Source organism: Camelus bactrianus, chromosome 11 (genome assembly GCF_048773025.1).
Source record: "Camelus bactrianus isolate YW-2024 breed Bactrian camel chromosome 11, ASM4877302v1, whole genome shotgun sequence".
NCBI classification, from domain to species: Eukaryota; Metazoa; Chordata; class Mammalia; order Artiodactyla; family Camelidae; genus Camelus; species Camelus bactrianus.
In genome coordinates, this window is record NC_133549.1 from 9,855,622 (window position 1) to 9,875,420 (window position 19,799).

General features: G+C 49.4%; 1 protein-coding gene across 2 annotated transcripts in view; it reads right to left on the reverse strand.

The window, feature by feature from the left end:
• Positions 1 to 1,740: 1,740 nt before the first annotated feature.
• CAPN9 (calpain 9) overlaps positions 1,741 to 19,799 on the reverse strand; it is a 46,529-nt gene continuing 28,470 nt past the window's right edge. For both annotated transcript variants that reach the window (XM_074373191.1, XM_074373192.1), the window contains exons 12-20: positions 17,639 to 17,675; positions 16,549 to 16,629; positions 14,760 to 14,817; positions 12,678 to 12,742; positions 12,002 to 12,070; positions 11,589 to 11,667; positions 9,665 to 9,781; positions 6,691 to 6,749; positions 1,741 to 3,137 (exon numbers count right to left, since the gene is read on the reverse strand). In XM_074373191.1, the coding sequence (XP_074229292.1) occupies positions 3,111 to 3,137; positions 6,691 to 6,749; positions 9,665 to 9,781; positions 11,589 to 11,667; positions 12,002 to 12,070; positions 12,678 to 12,742; positions 14,760 to 14,817; positions 16,549 to 16,629; positions 17,639 to 17,675 (592 nt within the window). In that variant the 3' untranslated portion in view covers positions 1,741 to 3,110. The remainder of the gene's footprint in view (positions 3,138 to 6,690; positions 6,750 to 9,664; positions 9,782 to 11,588; positions 11,668 to 12,001; positions 12,071 to 12,677; positions 12,743 to 14,759; positions 14,818 to 16,548; positions 16,630 to 17,638; positions 17,676 to 19,799) is intronic.

Below are 19,799 nucleotides of genomic sequence, written 5' to 3' on the forward strand. Positions count from 1 at the left end.
CCAGTCCTTCCAGCACTATTCGTTGAAAAGACCATCCTTTCTTCCATTGAGTTGACTTGGCACCTTGGTCACGTTAGCTAAAAGTGTATCAATATTATTGAGCTTTCTAAGGACAAATCTTTCATTTTCTCAATTTTCTCTGTTCTTCAGTTTTCTAGTTCATTGATTTCTGCTCTGATCTTTCTTTCTTACCGCTTTCTTTGGGTTTAATTTGCCTTTCTCTCTCTCTTTGTCTTTCTTGTTTCTTAAGACAGAAGTCATTGATTTGAGAACTTTCTGCTCTCCTAAGTCCTACTTTAGTTCCATTCCATTAATTTTGATATGCTGTATTCTTGTTTAATTCAGTTCAAAATATTTCTAATTTTCACTGATTTTTTCTTTGATTCATGGGTTATTTAGAAATGTGTTGTTTAATTTCTAAAAATTGAGGATTTCCCAAATTTATCTCTTTTATTTCTGATTTCTAATTCCTTTGTGGCTGGAGAACATACTCTAAATGATTTAAATCCTTTTAAATATATTGAAATTTGTTTTATGGCCTAGTATATGGTATAAACTGGAGAACGTTCCATATACCTTTGAAAACAATATGTATTTGTTATTTTTAGGTAGCGTGTTCTATGAATGTCAAGTTGGTTGATAGTATTGTTCAAATCCTCTATATCCTTGCTGATTTTCTGTCTAGCTGTTCTCTCAATTACTGTAAGTTGGGTATTGAACTAACTATAATTGTTAAATCGTCTCTCTCTTTTCATTTCTATCCATTTTTACTTCATAAATTTTAAGACTTTGCTGGTAGACACTATTACATTTAAATTTGTTATATCTTCCTAATGTATTTATCCTTTATCATCATGAAATGCCCCTCCTTGTCTCTAGTAATATATATTTTTTTCTTAAAGTCTATTTTGTCTAATGGTAATATGTTCCCTCTGGCTCTCTTGTTGCTACCGTTTGCATGGTATACCCTTTTTATCATTTTACTTCAAACCTATTTGTGAGTTTGTGTGTGTGTGTGTGAAATGTGTCTCTTCTAGACTGTATCCACTGAATCTTGATTTTTTAATCCAATCTGACAATAGCTGCCTTTTGATTATAGTGTTTAGTCCATTTATATTTAATATAATTATTGATGTGGTTGGATTTAGGTCTTCCATTTTGTTTTCTACATCTCACTTTTAAATCTGTTCTCCCTTTACTGCTTTTGTGCTAAACAGTTTTTTCAGCACACCATTTTGATTCCTTTGTTGCTTTACTGCAGTTTTGGGTTATTTTCTTAGTGCTGACCCTACAGATTACAGTATGCATTTTAACTTACACAATCTACTTCAGGTTAATTCTGACTTCATTCCAGTAAAATACAGCAATATTGCTCTAATATACCTTCATTCCCTCCCTTCTCCTTTGTGCTGTGATTATCGTGTATCTCTGCATGTGTTATAAACCCAACAATATAGTGTTAGAATTTTTTTTATAAAATCTTACATCTTTTAACAAAATTATGAGAAAAGAGAAAAATATATTTACACAATCTTTTATATTTACCTAGATACCATTTCCAGTACTCTTACTTTCTACCTGCAAATTCAAGTTACCATCTAGTGTGAGGCCAACAGATGAGAAGACAATTGCCATTGAAAAAATAACTTGTTATATTCACAGACCCCAAGAAGAGGGGGCACCCTGTGCCATGCAGGGCCACATGGGGAAGCACCAGGGTCAGTCATGAAGCAGGAAGAGTGAAGGAAAACTGTGGGTGAGGGTTTTTATTGTAGTTTCCATGGAAGGAATAGATGAGGCAGGGTAAGAAGGCTGAGGGTTGGCTAGTTTGAATAACTCCAGCAGGGTCTAGGGCACAGGGTCTGTCTCTGTTGTCCAGTAGGATTATTAGGGCAGGTGGAAGGTGGCGTGGAGTGTGAGAGCCCAATAAAAGAGGTAGTTGGGATGTAGGCTCTGGATTGGTTAGTTTGCACATGAAAGGCACTCTCAGGTGAACTATTTACTGTCCCCGGGACCTGAGTAGCTCTGGGAGGGTTAGTCGCTCTGGGCTCAGAAGGCCTCAAGATGTCAAATATCAGGTACACAAACATGGTTATCACACAACACCCCCATCCTGCATCTGTTGCTGGGTGACTCGGGGAAGGATGGTGAGGGAGGAGACCACGTTGCCCTGGCCTCTTTACCCAGGGGTGGGGGTTCTGATGAAGCTTCAGTCTAACTTGGTTTCATCCCAGCCACCTCTCCCTCCATTTCGCCTCATCTGCCACAAATGTATTAATGAGAACCTGAGACCTAGCCCTTACTGAGTCCAGATCTTATTATGGTTTTTCCATTATTCCAATTTGGTGGGATGTTCCTGTTCAGTGTTAGAGGAGCTAGAGAGAGCAAGGCTTCATTCTCTTCTCCCCTCCATGGGGGAGATGAATGAGATCAAGTCTGACCTGAATCTGGACTCCCTGAGATAAAACAACATTGTATCTGGCTTTTCTGATCCAAAAGCTTTGGACACAAAGAATGTCTGGACTGGATGGAGGCTGTGGTGGTTACCAGCTCTTGGAGGAGGCAGAGATCTCCATGTTATTCCATTCTTACCACTAAGCATCCAGGATTTCCTGAGGTTTGCCCTAATGAGGAATCACGCCCAGGATGCAGAAAATGCTTACTTATGACCTCACACCTTTCCCTTCTCATCTCAGGCCACAGACACATTTAAAAAAGCATTGTTCCGTGGAGGATGTTTGAGTACAGTGATTGAAGCTATGTGGAAACCAGGGTTCTGAGCACCGAGTTGCGCTTTGATGAATTAGCAACAGGAGGAGGTGGGGGAAGTGAGGGGGAGGCATCGCTGGCAATGCCTTAACCTGGATGGAAGGCACAGGTGCTGGCATCAGCCACCTCGGGGCAGTGACTTTCCAAAGAAGGCGCATCAAATCAGAGACCACAGCTGAGTTCATCTCATTCTTCCAAGATCGGGGGTGGGGTCATGATAGGGTGGGACAGTGGAAGCGGAGAGACGCCTGCGCCTGAAGGCTGTACACCAGCAGACGTTCTGAAGTTCACGGTCCAAACCAAGACTCAGCCAGACAGACTGCATCCCCGCCAGAGAAGCCTCAAATGTTCATTGTCAAGATGATGAACTGGGAATAAAAGGAGAGCGAGAGAACGGTTATCCTTCCGCTTCCTACCAGCCCGTTTGTTGACGTCACAGGAGTTCCACCAGCTGATTATTTTGCCTGCAAACGTGGACTTCTGCCTCAACATGAGACATTACAAAAACTAATTAATTAATTCTCAGCACTTGAAATTTTCCAGAGGTCCCGAGTCCTTTCCAAGCGAGCTCAGGTCAAGGGCGGATGGGGAGAGAGAGAGAAAGGTGCTTCCTCCCTGTTAAAGAGACAGCCTCCCTGAGGCACCTGCGGCAGAGCAATATAAAATCAGCATTATTTTCCTCTTGGACAAGAATGTTTTGAGGATGGAGGTGATTCTTGGTCATGGAGGGTCTGCAGGAAAGGGAAGCAGCCTGGGCGTCTGGTCTCTTTACAAGTGAGCTGGTGAAGAAGTGCATGGACTTCCTGCCTCCTCCTTCCCACCAGCTTTTTTTTTCTTCTCTTTTTCATCTTTATTTTCTTGGAATGTGTTTGGTCTTTTATGGTAGACTTCCATAACCACAACTGGATCTTGAATTTATCAAAAGCCCTTTCTACATCTACTAAAATTACCATATTTTTCTCTTTTAAATTATTAATACAACAAGTTACATTGGTTGGTTTTTGCAATGCTAAATCCAGCCTTGCATTTGGGGAATAAATCTCACTTGGCCATAAAATATTATCTTTCATTCCTGATTATTGCTGAGTTTGATTTTGTAAAGAATTATTTTTGTTTCATTTCTTAATCAATTCTTAATCTGGTTCTGGCTTTGCTAACTCAGATATATATATCTATAGTATCTTCTCTTCCTTTACTTTCTGAAGGAGTTTGTAAGTTTTATAGTGTTTCTTCCTTCAGTGTTTCTGAGAACTCATCAATAGAGCTATTTGGTCTCAAATTTTGTTTGGAGTGAGGTTTTAGATACCAAATCAATTTCAGCACTGTTCTGATTTTGTTTCTCTTGTGTGTCTCTTCTGGTAAATTAATGTCAATTTTCCCTGAGTGTTCAAGTTTACTGCCCTGGATTTTTCCACAGCACCGCCTTAATGTCACATAGTAAATGTGGCAATGTCCCTTATTTCCTTAATACTGGCGATCACACCCTCTGTCCTCCAACTCTCCCTTCTTCTCGCCCTCCTTCACCTCCCCCTGCCCTCCCCCAAGCCTTGCCCCATATTGAATCAGGTCTATGCATTTTATTGATTGTTTTCAAAGGGCCAAATTTTGGTTTCGTTGACATTTGCTATTATTTCTTCTATGTCCTTAATGATTTGGGGGGGGGGTGTCTACTTTTCCTAACAATTCCTGAGAGAAGACTTTTGACAGTCATATGCCTCCCACCAGCTTTTTTATCGTGACAGTGCCTTGGGGGAACATGATTACGTGGGATGGTTTTCTCTCCTCTCTGCCCTCCTTCCCGGGCACTGCATGTGCCAAGGCCAGGGTTCTGGAAGGCGGCTGGATGGAGGAAGACACACAGGCTCTGGCAGCAGAGTAGCTGCAGCTGAGGCCGGCCCAGCCAGAGGAAGGCTTGGACGGTTCCCTGGGTGGAGGGGAGGGGGCGTTTAAAACAGTGGCTGTCAGTTCGGCCCCACACTGGATGCACCAGGGGAATCTTTAAAATATCAATGCTTGGGTCCCCCCTCCCTCAGAGATTTGGATTTAATTGGTCGGGGGCATGGCCAGACCTTTGAGAATCCCCTAGACGATTCTAACTTGCAGCTAGAGTTAGGGCGGCAGGTTCAAAGGGAGACAGAGAGGGTTTTTCCTGCTGTTTTGGAGAGTGGTAAGTATGAGGTAAGGACATTCGCTTACAACAAATGGCTCGGTCTGTTGAGGAGGAGGAAATGGGGACCCAGAACTCACTCCAGCCCCCACATCTGTGGACACTTGGGTTGGAAGGGGCACCTTGAACCTGAAACAATGGAATGCTGGCTCCATGAGTCTGGTACTTTGCGGTCTTTGGCTAAGAGCCATCGAATGCCAGCCAAGCCTGCCCACTCTCCCCTGCCCTGTGCACACGTGGCAACAGCCACTCTTTCTTCATGCTTATTGGTAGCAAAACTTTGCAGTAAGTGAGAAATTAAGGTGGGCCAGGGGCCCGTCTCGTTTCCATAAGGGATAGTTTGAGTGCGTACCTCTCTCAAGGGCGTCCTGGGGTGTTTTGCACACTGCGAGTTAGAGGAGTTACATGGACTGAATGCACTGTGCCTGCTACAGGTGAGAGAGAATACCAGAAAGGAGAAAGGCCCAGTTTCTGTTCTCAGTGAAACTGTAATACATCCAGGGGTCTGAGCCACCCATGAGACAATCGGTCAGCGCGACAAACTGCTAAGTTACATGATATCATAAACCAGACTTCCGGTGTCAGAGTAAGGCCCAGCTCTCTGCAAATGGTGAGACAGACACACAGGGCGGGCTGACTGACAGTTTCATGCCCTGTCTAATACACGCCGCCGTCAACCTCCTCTTCTGGGAATAGACAGTGAAACGGTACCCAGATCCAGAGTAAATGCTGACTTTGGCAATGTGTGCAGTGAGAGCACAGACGTGGGAGGGGAGGAGAGAGGGCTCAGAGATGGGGAAAGGGTCACAGGCTGCCTGGCTTTACTGCCCTTTGGTCCTAGGAAAAGCAAAGCTGGACAGAAAGCACAGGGAGAGAAAGAAAAAAAAAGATAAAAATTACAGGACCGTCGTCGGGCAGGTACAGCTCAAGTGGTAGAGCGCATGCTTAGCATACACAAGGTCCTGGGTTCAAACCCCAGCACCTCCTCTAAAAATAAATAACTAACTAAACCTAATTAAGCTCCCCAAAAAATGATTAAAGGAAAGAGTCCTGTAGTCCCCCCCCCCCCCGCCACCTTTGGGCAGAAGAATGTCTAACCAGTGTTCTCGTATGTTAGTGGGTTTAGGATTTCCTGCAGGTCCTGCTAAAATGAGATCCATCCAGTGGGTCTGGGATGGGGCCTGGCACTCTGCATTTCTTCTTTTGTTTTTATGTTGTTGATTTGTTTTACTGAGATGGAATTAACACAAGACATGGCATCAGTATCAGGTGTAAACGTGTGGATTTGAGACGTTGATACATTGTAACATGATTACCACGTGGTGTCGGCTGGCACCTGTCACATACTCATTTCTTTTTTGCGGTGAGGACAGTTAAGATCCAGTCTCTGAGCAGTTTTGAAGTTCATAACATGGGACTGGAAGGGGGCTGAGGAGCTGACGTGGCAGGAGGAGGGGAAGGACAAGCGGGCAGGGCTGGCTCGCTCACTCTTTCCAGTGATGGACCTCTCTGTGCCTCAGTAACCACCCCTGCAAAATGGGGATACTGTTAGTCCTTAGCTCGAAGGGCTGTTGTGGTCATATTGAGTGCTAAATGGATAGCACCTCAAAAAATGAACAATGTTATTATTATAACTACCCCGAGGAGAGGTGTTAACCCCCACGTGGGATCATGTATTCAGCAAGTGTTTTTGGAGTGTGGCTTCTGCCCAGCCCTGGCTGGATCCCTGAGCGGAAGTTCTGGATCGGTCATACCTCGTTTATGTTGAGATGAATGAACTCCTTGTTCTTCGTCCTGAGGGCCTGGAACACCCCTGATGGGAGAGACACAAGAAAGGCATCATTGTGAAGTGCCCTCAACGGGACTCATTATTTGCTGGCCACCGAGGGGCCTGTGAGGTGCTGCCCCATCTGCTGGCAGGGACGAGCATCCTCTAGGGCGGCCAGACTCAGGCCCAGGGTAGGGATTTCTCTCAACTGGGGGAAGCGTCTGGAATTCCTGGGATGGCAGAAGCCGGTGGCCTTAGCATCGCAGGTCTGCCAACTACCGGGCACCGCTCAGCCGGCCAGCTCCTGGACCTGAAACACCTTCCTGATCTGCACTGCAATCCGTGGACCTTCTCTCCAGAAAAAAAGCACATGGAGAGAGTTTTGCATGAGTCTTGAAAGCTGGTCAGTCTCTATGAGCCCCTGTTGAGAAGGTGAGCCCTGGATGGACCCCCACGTGGGCGGAACGTGGGTTGGAGAGGGAGTCCGTCTGAGCTGGACGCCCTGCGTGCTGCACTGAATAACCTAACACAGTTACCTTCCTCTCCTGGCTTCAGCCTCCACATCTCAGTCGAAATGTGGAGCCAGCCAACCCCAGCGTCACCTGCGAGTCACCCTGGGAGATTTAAAATACAACACGAAGGGGAGGGGGCTGCCGTAGAACAAAGGGCACAGAGCCCAGCAGCCCAGCACCCCTGGTAAATCTCTTCATGGACCAGATCTTAGTGGATGCCGAGGACTTACTGAGAATTTTGTGAGGGGTGCAGGTCGACATATGGTAAAGACAAGTCTATCTGATAGGGATGTTCACAGATGAAAGGACCAAGTTTCTGGGATCTGTTATTAAGTCATTCAGGGAAAAAAGTGTACGCATTAGGGGAACATAGGAAAAAGGCTAGCAAGATGATAATTGCTGAGGCTGGGCTGGTTAGAAAGTGCTGGAACCACTGGGTTTAGAAAAAAGATGCTGTGTGCCACCCCTTAGATTTTAATTTAATTGGTCTGTGCATCCTGGTCATCACATTTTTTGGAAGCTCTCCCAGGGACTGTCGTGTGTGGCAGGATTTGAGAAGTAGGGGTGGGGGTGGGGCTCAAGGAGACTGATACTATTCTTTATACTTAAGTATAAAGCAAAATATGAGCAAAAATTTCTAGGAAAAAAGGTTAAAATCAGCCTGGAGTAAAGCCTTAGCTTTAGTGCATTTAAAGTTCTCCCAATGGTGAAGCTAACGTGAGGGTCCCGGAGAGGGTGATGTTTTAAGTCTTAAGTGCCTTGTCCCTGATATTCCTCAGTTATAAGAACACGCTGAGAATTCCCTAGAGGAAAGGACTGAGGCTGCGCAGATTCAGAAAGGAAAAGGGAAGTTGCAAGGAGACAAGTCATCACATCTCATTACAGGTTGACCACCCTGTAAATCTAATTAAAGTGACCGCCTTTCCCGTGGAACCGAGAGCACAGACCCCGCCTTGGTTTAGCCAGTGCCTCGAAGTCATCCAGCAAACGGACTTGAGACGGTGCCAAGCAGGACTGGCTCCAAAATTTGTGGGGCCCAGGGAAAAATGGAAATTTGGAACGCCTAGTTAAAAAATTATTTAGGTTCAAGATGGCATTTAACCAAGCGAGGGCATCCTGGGGTCACCTGGGCAGGTGGTCCCCCAGGGTAGCTGCCCTGGCGCTGAGTTACAGGCCCCTATGTGCTTCGTTCAGCTTCAGTTGTGTGACCCCGCCCCGGGGATGGGTGGTGGACATAGGCCACCAAGGCTAAGGACCACCCATGCGTGGTCTCTCTCTCCCTGGGGTGACAAACCTTGTGTCAGGTAACTGGGTCGGTGTCTAGGGCTTACAAAGCCCAGAAGCGGGGGAGGGACGGGGACTGAGGGAGGGGGACTCCTGATTCTGTGTGCAGTGGTGGGATGTGACCTCTCCTCAGACCTGAGGCAGGAACCTCACCCCTACTCGGTCACCTTCCCACAAAGACACTGTGAATGGACGGAGAAGGACTGTCACAAACCCACTGCAGGGACGATGCACACATCCCAAACCCTCGTGAACCACACACGTCACCTAGATCCCTGTGCTTGGCCTGTCTGTGCTGTAATTTTCAGCGAGTTGGTTTTTTTGTGCTCCTGGAAGGCTGAGACAGGACAGAAGGGGGCGGGGCATAACCATGAAAAGAATGACACAGCAATTAACACCAAGATGGCGAAGATTCAACTCCCAGCAGACCCTGCGCTTCAATATCTGCTCATTGTAACACATTAGCTGTTAGATGTCACCCCTACAGGTGCCAGGACTGTTTCAAGGCTGCCCGTAAAAGGCCAAAACGTGGGTGATGGCCAATTCCTGGGACCAGCCGACCCTGTGCTCTGAGGCCGAGCGTGTTACCAACAGCGAAGATGAAGGAAGTTTTATATATGCATTTCTTTCAGAGAATGGAACATTTTCCTAAGATTTGGAGTGGCTAGTCGAACGCTGAGGAGTCCTGCGAACAACACCGTAAAATTTCTTAGTATGTGTCCTAGAGAAACTTACGAGTTAACCCAAGCTTTGTGTTCTAAAGGCGAGTGAGAGAGAAGGCTGTTCACAAAGCAGAGACAGGCTTGTTTTGTCTACACAAAATGTACGTGTTACCCACTCTCCCTTCTGAGTAAGATGGCCCCATTCTGCCTATGGAATGCGTATCTCCCAGGCCTTTCTCTTGCCTTTTGAGACAGCCTGCACTCTGCCTACGGAGGGTACATCTCTCTGAATAAACCTTCTTTTACTTAATTATGGCTCGCTCTTGAATTCTTTAACATGTGAAGCCAAGGCCCCTTACTTGGCGAGGCGCATCCCAGGGACTCGACCGAGACCTGGGACACAGCCATTCTCTTGCATCCCATTTTTTCCTGTAACAAGGTGACCAGAGGGGATGGGCTCTTCCTGGGGGCCCCAGGACACACAGCCCCGCTGGACACTTACGGCTTGCATTCTCCAGCCGGACCAGGCAGTTCAGGAAGTCGTCGAAGCCCAGGTGGAGCTCCTGGTCCGCACACCTGAGGACGATCTGCTGCAGGAGGGGACTGCTGAGCTGGAAGCCTGTCGGGACAAGGGAGGGGGCACGGTCACCCCAGCTGAGCCCCACAGGACGCACCTTCGGGAGAACTGAGTTGGCTGCGAGAGAGATGGGGTAGGGGGTGATGGCCCCGGTGGGGCGCTGCCCTCGTGCAGTGTGACAGTGTGTCTCTGCCTTTTGAGTTCACCGAGTTCGGGGTCATGGCTTTGACCTCACATCACCCACGGGGTCCTGCTGACATTTCAGGAAGCCTCACTCAGGGGAACTTGACGCCAGACAGCATCCAAGCCCCATGCCTGTTCCCACAGCAGCCTCCTCTGGTTCTAGGGCTGTACTTCCCGCCCCTGCTGGCCCTAGGAGGGGGGGATTCCTGCCAGGACACCCCCAGTAGGTGGGGGTTTCTCACGGGCATTTTAGCCCAGAGGCGTGGGGGCTCTGCAGACGGAGTTCCTCCAAGGGGATGCTGCCGCCCACAGCGAAACACACGCCCGAGGGAGGGAGAACCAGCCGCGGACGCTTTGCTTCCCTCCTCTGGGTCTGGGCTTGCTTGTTGGTCAAGTGAGGGGTTTAGACGAAGTAATGCTCCTTCTAGATTCAACGTTTAAGGCTTTGAGTTCAAACCAGTGCTCCCCACTTCCAGTCCACCCCCCCTGCCTGCTCACTTTCCGGGAGATGTTCAAAGGATCGCTCAGAAGTCTGCCTGGGCTCTTCCTGCTTCTCCACACCCGGTCAGAGCGAGGAGGCCAATCGGAGGCGGTTCCCGGGGTCCGCGCGGTGGTGCCGGCCGCCGGAACCCTGGAGCGTGTGCCCCGCGGGGCTGAAGGAGGGGCGGGTGGGGGCTGGCCCCCTCGCCTCCCCAAGTCAGGAAAAGAAGGACGGCCACACCCTGTCTCTGAAGGGCTCCCTTTGTCCCTGCTCTGTCCTGCTCTGTCCCCCTTGCTCTAAGAACCAGGACCCCAGCCCCTGAGGAGCCAGGCCCTTCTCCTCTGTGGCCGTCTCCACATTTATAACCAATTTTGTCCTCTTTGCCCTCACAAGCTGGGCCTGATTTTGCACATAGTGTCCTTTATCAGACCACCAGGCTGACAGTGTCTCCCCATGTTTGTTTTACCTGGGAGGGAGCCGGGTCTCAGGCTCTGGCCAGTCCCAGGGGCGTGTCTGTGAAGTGTGCTTTGTGAGGGGCGCCTTGCGGCTGGGCGGGGGCTGTGGGCTGTGGTCACCGTCACATGCAAAGGACAGCTGAACCTCAGAGACTCAGGCTTCCCCGGCAGTGACTGCCACAGGGCTAGGAGTGCCACCTGGAGCCCACCCTTCTTGCAGGGAATGGGTAAAAACTACCACGGAAGCTTCCGTTTGGATTTGGTCTGCCAGTGACAAAGCCAGGGGCCAGGGCCACAGGGGCAGAGGGATACAGAGCTCTGTGCACCCCAAACACGACGCCAAACCTGATGCCAAACCACGGGGGCGGCATGGCGTGATAATCGTCATCTGAAGGCAGAAATGAGAAGTTTGGGAACAGAGAGCTTGCCAGCAAAGTCACGTAGAACTTGGCCAAAAAACTTGGCCGGAGGCTGAGGCCTGCAGGGGTCGGGCTAGGCTCATGCCCAGTGGACACACTTTAAAGACCCCTGCCCGTGTTGCACGGTGGTTTAAAACATGCGCCCTGACGAGAGGGAGCGAGTCTTGAGTCTGAGGCCGGGCCCTGCCCTTAAGAAGCAGCAGTTCTGCTCAAAGACCGGCCCCTCCTCGGGCCGTGAGAGGCGCGCGGCCTCCGCAGACGGCAGCTGGGCCGCGGCCAGCCCGCGCCTGGCGGCCCGGGCCCTCCTTTACCTGCGGCTTTCAGGGCGGTCCGCAGCTCATAGGAGGACATGGTGCCGGATTCGTCAGCATCGAACTGCAGGAAAAGGTTCTGTGGGGAGAGAGACGCTGAGGCCCCGAGCATCTGAAGGCCCCGCCGAGGCCCCTTCGGTGGCCCGCGCAGGACCGGGACTCCTCACCAGCTGGAAGGGGCAGTGGTTGCGTTAGGGCCTCCAAGAAAGGGGTCCCTTGGTTTTCCTTTCATTTGGGGTGGAAGCACTGCGGTCCTTCCCTCGGTATTGGAAGTAAGTACTGGCGTTCCACCATGACTTCCTCCCTTCTGCCCTTTCTGGACACATATCCACTGGCCAGCAGCACCTCAGTCTTTAAAACCCCCTTCTGCTCCAGGTCTGTCCGGTCCCCCACGCACTGGCCGGGTTACGTACTGTCCACATCTTCAGCTTCTCCCAGAACGCTTTGAATTCCCTGAACTCTAACTTCCCATTACCGCTGGTCTGTGTGGAGTGCATTAAGGAAGAGAAGATTTGAGAATCATTTCACCCCAAGCCTCCTGGGGCTGCAGAGGGGGAAGGGGAGGGGGAGGGCTGGCATGGGTGCTATTCAGGCTGTGAGGGAAGTGGTTTAACTATTAAGCCATGAATCCCATGAATGAGGGGTGAGGTGGGGACGGCAATAGAAAGGTTGAAAACACACACACACGGCGGAGAGGGTGTGGCTCAGTGGTAGAGCGCGTGCTTAGCATGTGTGAGGTCCTGGGTTCAGTCCCCAGTCCCTCCATTAAGAAATAAATAAACCTAATTACCTCCCTCCCACCCTCCAAAAAATAAAAAAATAAACAACAAACAAACGAAAACCACACACACAAAAACACTTCATTCGCTTGGACAGGACTCCAACGAGGCACCAAGATCCCCAAGTTCCTTCAGAGACATTCCCCCCACTGGACAATCTGCACCTCCTGATTCTGTTCCAGTTCAGGCACCACGGCCTCCCAGGCTTTGGCCATTCTATGCGAAGAGGACTATTCTGCTGCTTGAGGATGCCACGTTCCAGGAGAGTCTGCCTCAACATCTATTTCTGCCCACATATTTGGAAGGATACGTCCATTAGAGAAATGATGTTTTTACAGGAAATTAGGCTGAGCTTCTTGAATTTGATGTTCTTTTCTGAAATCACACAAGAAAGCAGGATTCAGTTGACCCCTGAAAAGATCAACCTACTCCCTACCTGCAGTGTGGTTAGACCCGGGCTGGTGAGGGTGGTGACGGGGTCACCATGAAGACACTAATGAAAGTAGAACATGGTCTTTGGGGAGGAAAAATATTTCAAAAAGCCTTAAAAATGGGCATATCCTCCCTTCCTTTTATCCTAGTTTTAAGAATCCCAAGCAAATAATTCTAAATTGAGATTTTTATCATCAGGTTATTCATACTGGCGAAAATTTAGAAATGATAGAAATGACCAATGGAAGGGTATGGACAATCAGTTAGGTTATGTTCACATGATAAATTATCACCCAATCCTAAAGAATCATGTTTTTGAAGCACATTTAGTGATCTGGGAAAACGCTCTTAAAATTGAGTTTAAAAGGGAAGATTCAAAATGACTGGAGAAACGTGAACACTCATACACTGCTAGTGGAGAGGTTAAACAGCCACTTTGTAAAACAATCAGGCAGCTTCTTAAAACAATAACTATAGATGTACCACGTGCCCCAGCAATCGTCTTAGCTACACACCCCGGAGAAATGAACACACATGTTCGCACAAAAACCGTGTACACGACTGCTCATAGCAGCATTATTCGTAACAGCCAACAAGTGGCAACACCCCAAATGTCCATCAATGGATGAACCAAACCCGCTGTATTCACACAACGGAATCTTATCCAGCCATAACAGCAAGTGGAGATGTCCTGACACACATTACAACGCGGGTGGACCTGAAGGACGTCCTGCTAAGTGAAAAAAGCCAGCTCAACAGACCCACATTTTATATGATTCCTTTCATATGCGAACAGGCAAATCAACAGAGGCAGGAAGCAGATGAGTGGTTGCCAAGGACGAGGGGAGAGGGAGTGACTCTGCCGGTACATGGTTTCTTTTTGGAGTGATAGAAAAATGTTCTGAATCAAATGAAAAGTGCTTGTGGTGACGGTTGCACAATCTATGGACATGCTAAAATCCACTGAGTTGTATACGTTTAGAAAGTTTTTAACTTTTATACAATTTTTAAAGTTACACTCCATTTACAGTTATTACAAGACACTGGCTCTGTTCTCAGTGTTGTGCAACACATCCTTGCACATAGCCTGTCTTACACCCAATTCTTTGCACCCCCCACTCCCCTCCCCTACCTTGGCCCACCCTTCCTCCCCACTGGTAACCACTGGTTGATTCTCTGTATTCTGTGAGTCGGCTTCTTTCTCATTGTATTCACCAGTTTGTTTAGTTTTTAGATTCCACATGTAAGTAGTATCATACAGTGTTTGTCTTTCTCTGACTTATTTCACTTTGCAGAGTTGCGTACTTTCAATGGGTGAATTGCGGAGTATGTGAATTACATCTCAAAGCTGTTGTATTAAAAAATAAAATTGTGCTACAGCTCAGTGGTAGAGCGTGTGCTCAGCATGCGTGAGGTCCTGGGTTCAATCCCCAGTACCTCCTCTAAAAATAAACAAACCTAATTATCTCCACCCAAAAATAAAATAAATAATACAATAATAAATACAATTTTAAAAATAAAAAATAAAATTGTATCTCTGATTTTATATCTATTACGTGTGTGCATATACATACAGAGACACACACGCAGACTGCACTGATGATACACAGACACAGACACACACACACACACACACACACACACGTCTGATAAAGTCCTTACTTACAGGTGGTGAGATATTGGTGGTTTTTGTCCTTGTCATGAGGCTTTTCTGCCTTTTTTTTAGAATTTTTTCTCATAAACTTGCATCATTTTTGTAATCAGGAAATAAGCAAGGAAAGCAATTTTTAAAGTTTGTCTAAAGTCAGCCCTGGAAGACAGGTCTGTGGCTCTGAGGAGCTGGGAACCCGGGGAGGGGGCAGGTCTGGAGGAGCCCAGGCAGCAAGCCAACCATCCCACGGCCCACGGTCCCTCCAGTGGAGCTCTGAGGTCCCCAAGGGGTGGGGGTGGGAGCACTTACTTTTTTGCAGCACAGCATTTAAAATATATTGGAGTTCCTCTGCTGTCACCTCCATGTCCTGTTGAAGTGGAGACAGTTGCTTTTTATGATTTTTAGTGCCTTGTCGGGGACCTGTGGGCCCAACCCAGAAGGATGGGGATACGGGGCCGGGCAAGGCTTCCCCATCCCTGAGCTGAACCTCCCCAGATGATTCTTATGTCGGAGGAAGTTTGGGTCAGAGTCTCCCAGCCTCTGCACAGCAGAAGCACTGGAGAGCCTTAAAAAATTCCCCACACTGGGGACTCAGCCCAAGGCCTGTTTCAATCAGAACACTTTGGAGTATGACTCACTGGTTATTTTCAAAACCTCCAGGGGTGAACTTCAGAGCCACTGATCTGAGGCAGAGCACAAAGAGCCACAGCTCTGAGAAGCTTGTTGGAAATGCAGAGTCTCAGGCCCCACCTAGCCCTCCCGACCAGGAGAACTACATTTCCAGGATGCTTAGGGGATTTTTATGTCCAGGGCAGTTCGAGGAACACCGCCAGGAGGGCTCCTTTGGCCCAGGGTTTTGAACCAGCAGTGGGAAACGCAATCCCCTGGGGGGTTACTTTCACAGGCACCTGCCCAGGCTCCACCTCCCAGCATCTGAGGCTCAGGGAATGGCGGTTGGGGGTGTTCAGCCCTAGTGAGGATTCAGCGATGTGGTCTCAGCCCTGTCAGAACAGGGGAGGCGAGAGAGATGGAGCCCTGAGCCCAGTCACCAGCTCGTCCGAAGACAAGCAGGGTCAGGACTGAGCAACTGAGCTCTAGAGGCGCCTTTTGGTTGCTGCTAAAGGTTGAGTCAAGTTGCAACACTCCCCTCCTCCCTTCCAAACCCGGGTCTCCTTTTTTTGGCAACTTCTGTGGCTCGCCCACATGCCTCCTCTCTCTGGGGCTCTCCCCAAGGCCAGCCCTGCAGAGAGCACCCCAGCTGGGAGCTCACCCCTCTCTCCCACACCTACTCTGCCCAGCACGGGGCTCTCGTCCAGCCCTAGTCCCCAGGTCTCCCTGATCTGACTGTTCATTCCAGTGCCTGAAACCCCACTGCGAGGGATTCATCCCCAGGGGTAGGCGTCACCCCCCTTCCACAATTAAGGTTCTGGTCTGGGGAAGGAGGCTCACACAGGCATTAGCACCTTGCCCTGAACTGGTTTACCAGGCTTATTTTATTTATGGTTACCAACTGAGAGGCTTCCAGGGAACACAGAGGGAGCAGTTTCCAGGAGGATGGGGGCAGGGAAAACCCAGGTCCCTCAGGAGCAGTCAAGGTCCCTAACAAGAAAGCAGGGCAGCCGAAGACAGGAATGGGGGGTGCAAAGGGCTGGAAGTGGGGCACAGACAGTCTCTCCTTCTGCAGATGCGCCCGGCCCACAGCTGCTGCATGTTTTCAAGCTAACGATGGCCCCCCAGAACACCACCACCTCTGGCCAGAGCAGAGAGGGCCATCCAGAGACTGATCTCTGGGCAGAGTTCAAAGGCGCCACCTCTTCAAGGCTTCCGTTATCGGTCTGAGCTCTTTGGGGTACCACTGTCCCACTGACAGCACAGACGGGTGGGAGGTGGCGTGGAGGAGACAGTCTAGGGCCTCTCGAATGACCAGGGATGCTCTCATCTTCTGACTAGCTCTGCCAAGCCTCAGGGGGCCAAGGCTCGGGACCCAGGCTTCAGGCATCAGGCATCATGCCTCTGGGAAGTGTTGCAGACAGAAAAAACCTTCCTACCTCCCCAAGCCTAGGCCCCTCAGCTCTGCAGAGGATCCAAGGCAGCCTACCTCACCAGCGATGTTTTTAAACAGGGCCCGGAACTGTTGTTCCTCCTCCGTCTCTTGGCTGGGTGGACTCGGCTTTGGAGGCTGAAAATTAACCAGAGGAACTTGCATGGAGCCCCAAGAAAAGACACTTGACATGTGCTTCCCCAAAGAAACAGCAGGAGAGGAGACCCAGGCTGGAGGTGGGAGAAGCCGGCACCTCCCAGCCACGCAGGATCGCGCCCTCTTTAGTGGCGCTCAGAGCTGGCTGCTGCCCGTGGCGTCACGAGTGTGGTCCTCACTCCTCGTGAAGCCCTTTTAGGAGACTCTGGAAGGACTTTATTAGTGGGGCTCTTAAGCCTCCTTCCCTAAAAAAAGCCTGGCTCCTGACTGAGTTAGGGTCCCTGCACCTCCTCTATCTTATCATCCACTTGACTAATTACTTGCTTAATTATCTGTCTTGACAGGTGGTAAAATCTTTGAGGGCAGGAATCGGTTTCTCGCATGAAGCACAGGAACCGGTGCACGGAGAGCTCAGTAAGCGTCCTGGATGCTTTGTCTTCTTCTGATTTTGGCCCCACAGGAGCACATGGCAAGGTCGGGAGCGTCAGACCGCTCCCGCCGCACCTCCTAGAGGTCTCACAGCCCTCGGCCAAGTGAAAAACCCGCACCCCTCCCCCCCCCCCGCCCCGACACACAACCCAGGGAAGATACAATGTGTTCCATCAAGGATTTTAAAAAGAAATCTTTTAGAAAAGAATCTTCCTGCCTCTCTTGTTTTCTTCCTATCCTTTGTTTTTCTTAAATTGGATACATTTTAAAGACACTCCCTTCCCTCCAGGAGCAGCAGCTGGGAACAGAGCAAGTCAGTAGCACAGAGAAACATCACTCCAAACAGAGCTTCCTAGCCAGCACCTCCTTCATTCCTGCGCAGGGTCCTGTTGGGCTGGAGGATTTTGGAAGTTTGTTCTCCAGGAAGTTAGAATCAAGGTGCTTACCTGATCGCACATAACCATCCCCTGAACTTCACAGTTTTAAATGATGCTCTGGTTAGAGGGACAGGTTGGAGGGTGTCACTGAGTCCCACCCTCCAAGGTAACGCGAGAAGGCTCACCTCAGGAAGGTGGATGTCTACCCTGCCATCCATGTCCCTGTGAGGGCAGAAAGCACCTGGGTCAAGGTGGGTTAACTTCCTCCTGAGGATCTGCAGCGCCAAAGGGCCCCGGGCTCTGGGGAGGTTCTGTCCCATTGGAGCCCTCCTTGCTCAGAGCCGCGCGTGGGTCTCCCCCACCCTCGTCCCACAGATCCTGCCTGGCGTGAAAATGAGAGGGAGGTGGTTTAGCCATCACCCAGGGAGAACTTGCAAAGCCTGGACTTCCAGAAGTGACAGAAGCTGGACCAGCAGTCACCCCCTATTTCCTGGATGCGCTTTAACCAGAGATGTTGCTGAAGTGGGATGTTTACAAAGTGTTGTGTTAAATAACAGAGCCCCTGAGGTCTTGTCAGCTGAGCGGTTTCATGACACCCTCCCCCAGAACTGTGCATCGTGGGAGACAGTCCGCCTATGGAGGGTTACCCAGTCGTGGTGGTTTTAAAGGAGTCTAGATCAAGTTATGCTGAACCAAAAAGACCAGCCCTGGAGCTGCATCCTTTGACCCTGCCCCTCCCTGCCGAAGTAAACCCCCACGCCCGCTGCGGGTGGGGCAGGCTGGGGGTTGTGCGCTTACATTTGGGAGAAAATAGGAAAAATACTGGAAAGATGTTTACATCACTGTTCGTATCTTTAGGGGAAGCTGTAGTGTTTGCAAAGCAGTAATGTTGGAGCAGCCTTCCGCTTCTGTTGATGCTGAAAGCATGAGGAAGATGAAAGATGAAAACCTGAGGCAGTTCCAAATAAGAACTGCTGGATGCTCGAAGGGAAGAGAAACAGGCAGACACTGGGAGGGCACGGGCATCTCCCTCTCCTCCCCACCCCTGGGCACATACCACAGGGCCTGCACGGCTTCCTTCCTCCCTTCTTTTCTTTTCTTTTCTTTTCTTTTCTTTTCTTTCTTTTCTTTCCTTTTCTTTTCTTTCTTTCTTTCTTTCTTTCTTTCTTTCTTTCTTTCTTTCTTTCTTTCTTTCTTTCTTTCTTTTTCTCTCTTTCTCTCTCTCTCTTTCTTTTCCTTCCTTTCTTCCTTTCTTTCTTTCTTTTTCTCTCTTTCTCTCTTTCTTTCTTTCTTTCTTTCTCTCTCTCTTCTCTTTCTTTCTTCTCTTTCTGTCTTCCTTCCTTCCTCTCTCTCTCTCTCTCTCTCTCTCTCTGTCTCTCTCGTTTAGGACCCTCTCTCAAGAACTAAACCAGCGGGAAAAGGGCTTAGTGCGGTTCTTCTGTTACTGACGACAAAGCCGATCCTTGTGCTCAATATCACAGCAGGTCAAGTATCTGGTTCAGAGCAGGCATGAGTAGGCAGTTGGCCTCGCCACCTCAAAGCCACCAATGTGGGGGTCTCAGGCCTCACCCCACCATGAGACAGAGAGCACGGGGCACAGCCTGGCTCTCTCTTCTACCCACAAGACTAGCCCATCCGCCTGGCTCCGTGTGGAGGGCTTTTGTGGGAACAGACATTGGGGGTTCACCCTCCGCTTGTCCAGGTGTCTGGGGGAAGCCTGGAGCACAGGTCTCCAGCAGCGGTTTTAAATATTAGAGACTACTGCTTCAATTTAGCTGATGAGAAAAACCCATGCCTTTGGTGTCAGTTTGGGAAACTCAACCAGACTTTAAAAGAGTTGAGCCTTGAGCAACATAGGTTTGAACTGCTCAGGTCCAAAAAGGTAGGTTTTTTGCAATAAATATAGTATGATGGTTACAACCAGTGGTTGGCTGAAGCTGCAAATGCAGAAGCTGAGTGTGTGGAAGGCCGACTATGGGACGCGAGTGTGGGAGGATTCTGGTATCCGTGCCGGTCCTGGAACCAATCCCCGCCTCCAGATACCGAGGGATGACTGTATCCTCAGTGCACACCACCGACCCGTCTCCATCCCACTAGACAGAAGGAAAAGCCAGCGCAGGCCGCATGGTCACAACTGTCTCCTCCTGGTTGTCTCAGGCTGGCCCTCTGTTGGGGACTGACCTGGCTTAAATACAGAACTCCCAGACCTTGCCATTCTCTGTGATCCCCAAAGTGTCTCCACTGAGAAAAGAAGTAGGTTGCTGTCTCTTGAACCATTTTTTTTTCCTTCCATCACAGAGCTACCAATGGTGAACGGGCAGTAATGGGAAATTTTTTCCATAGAAG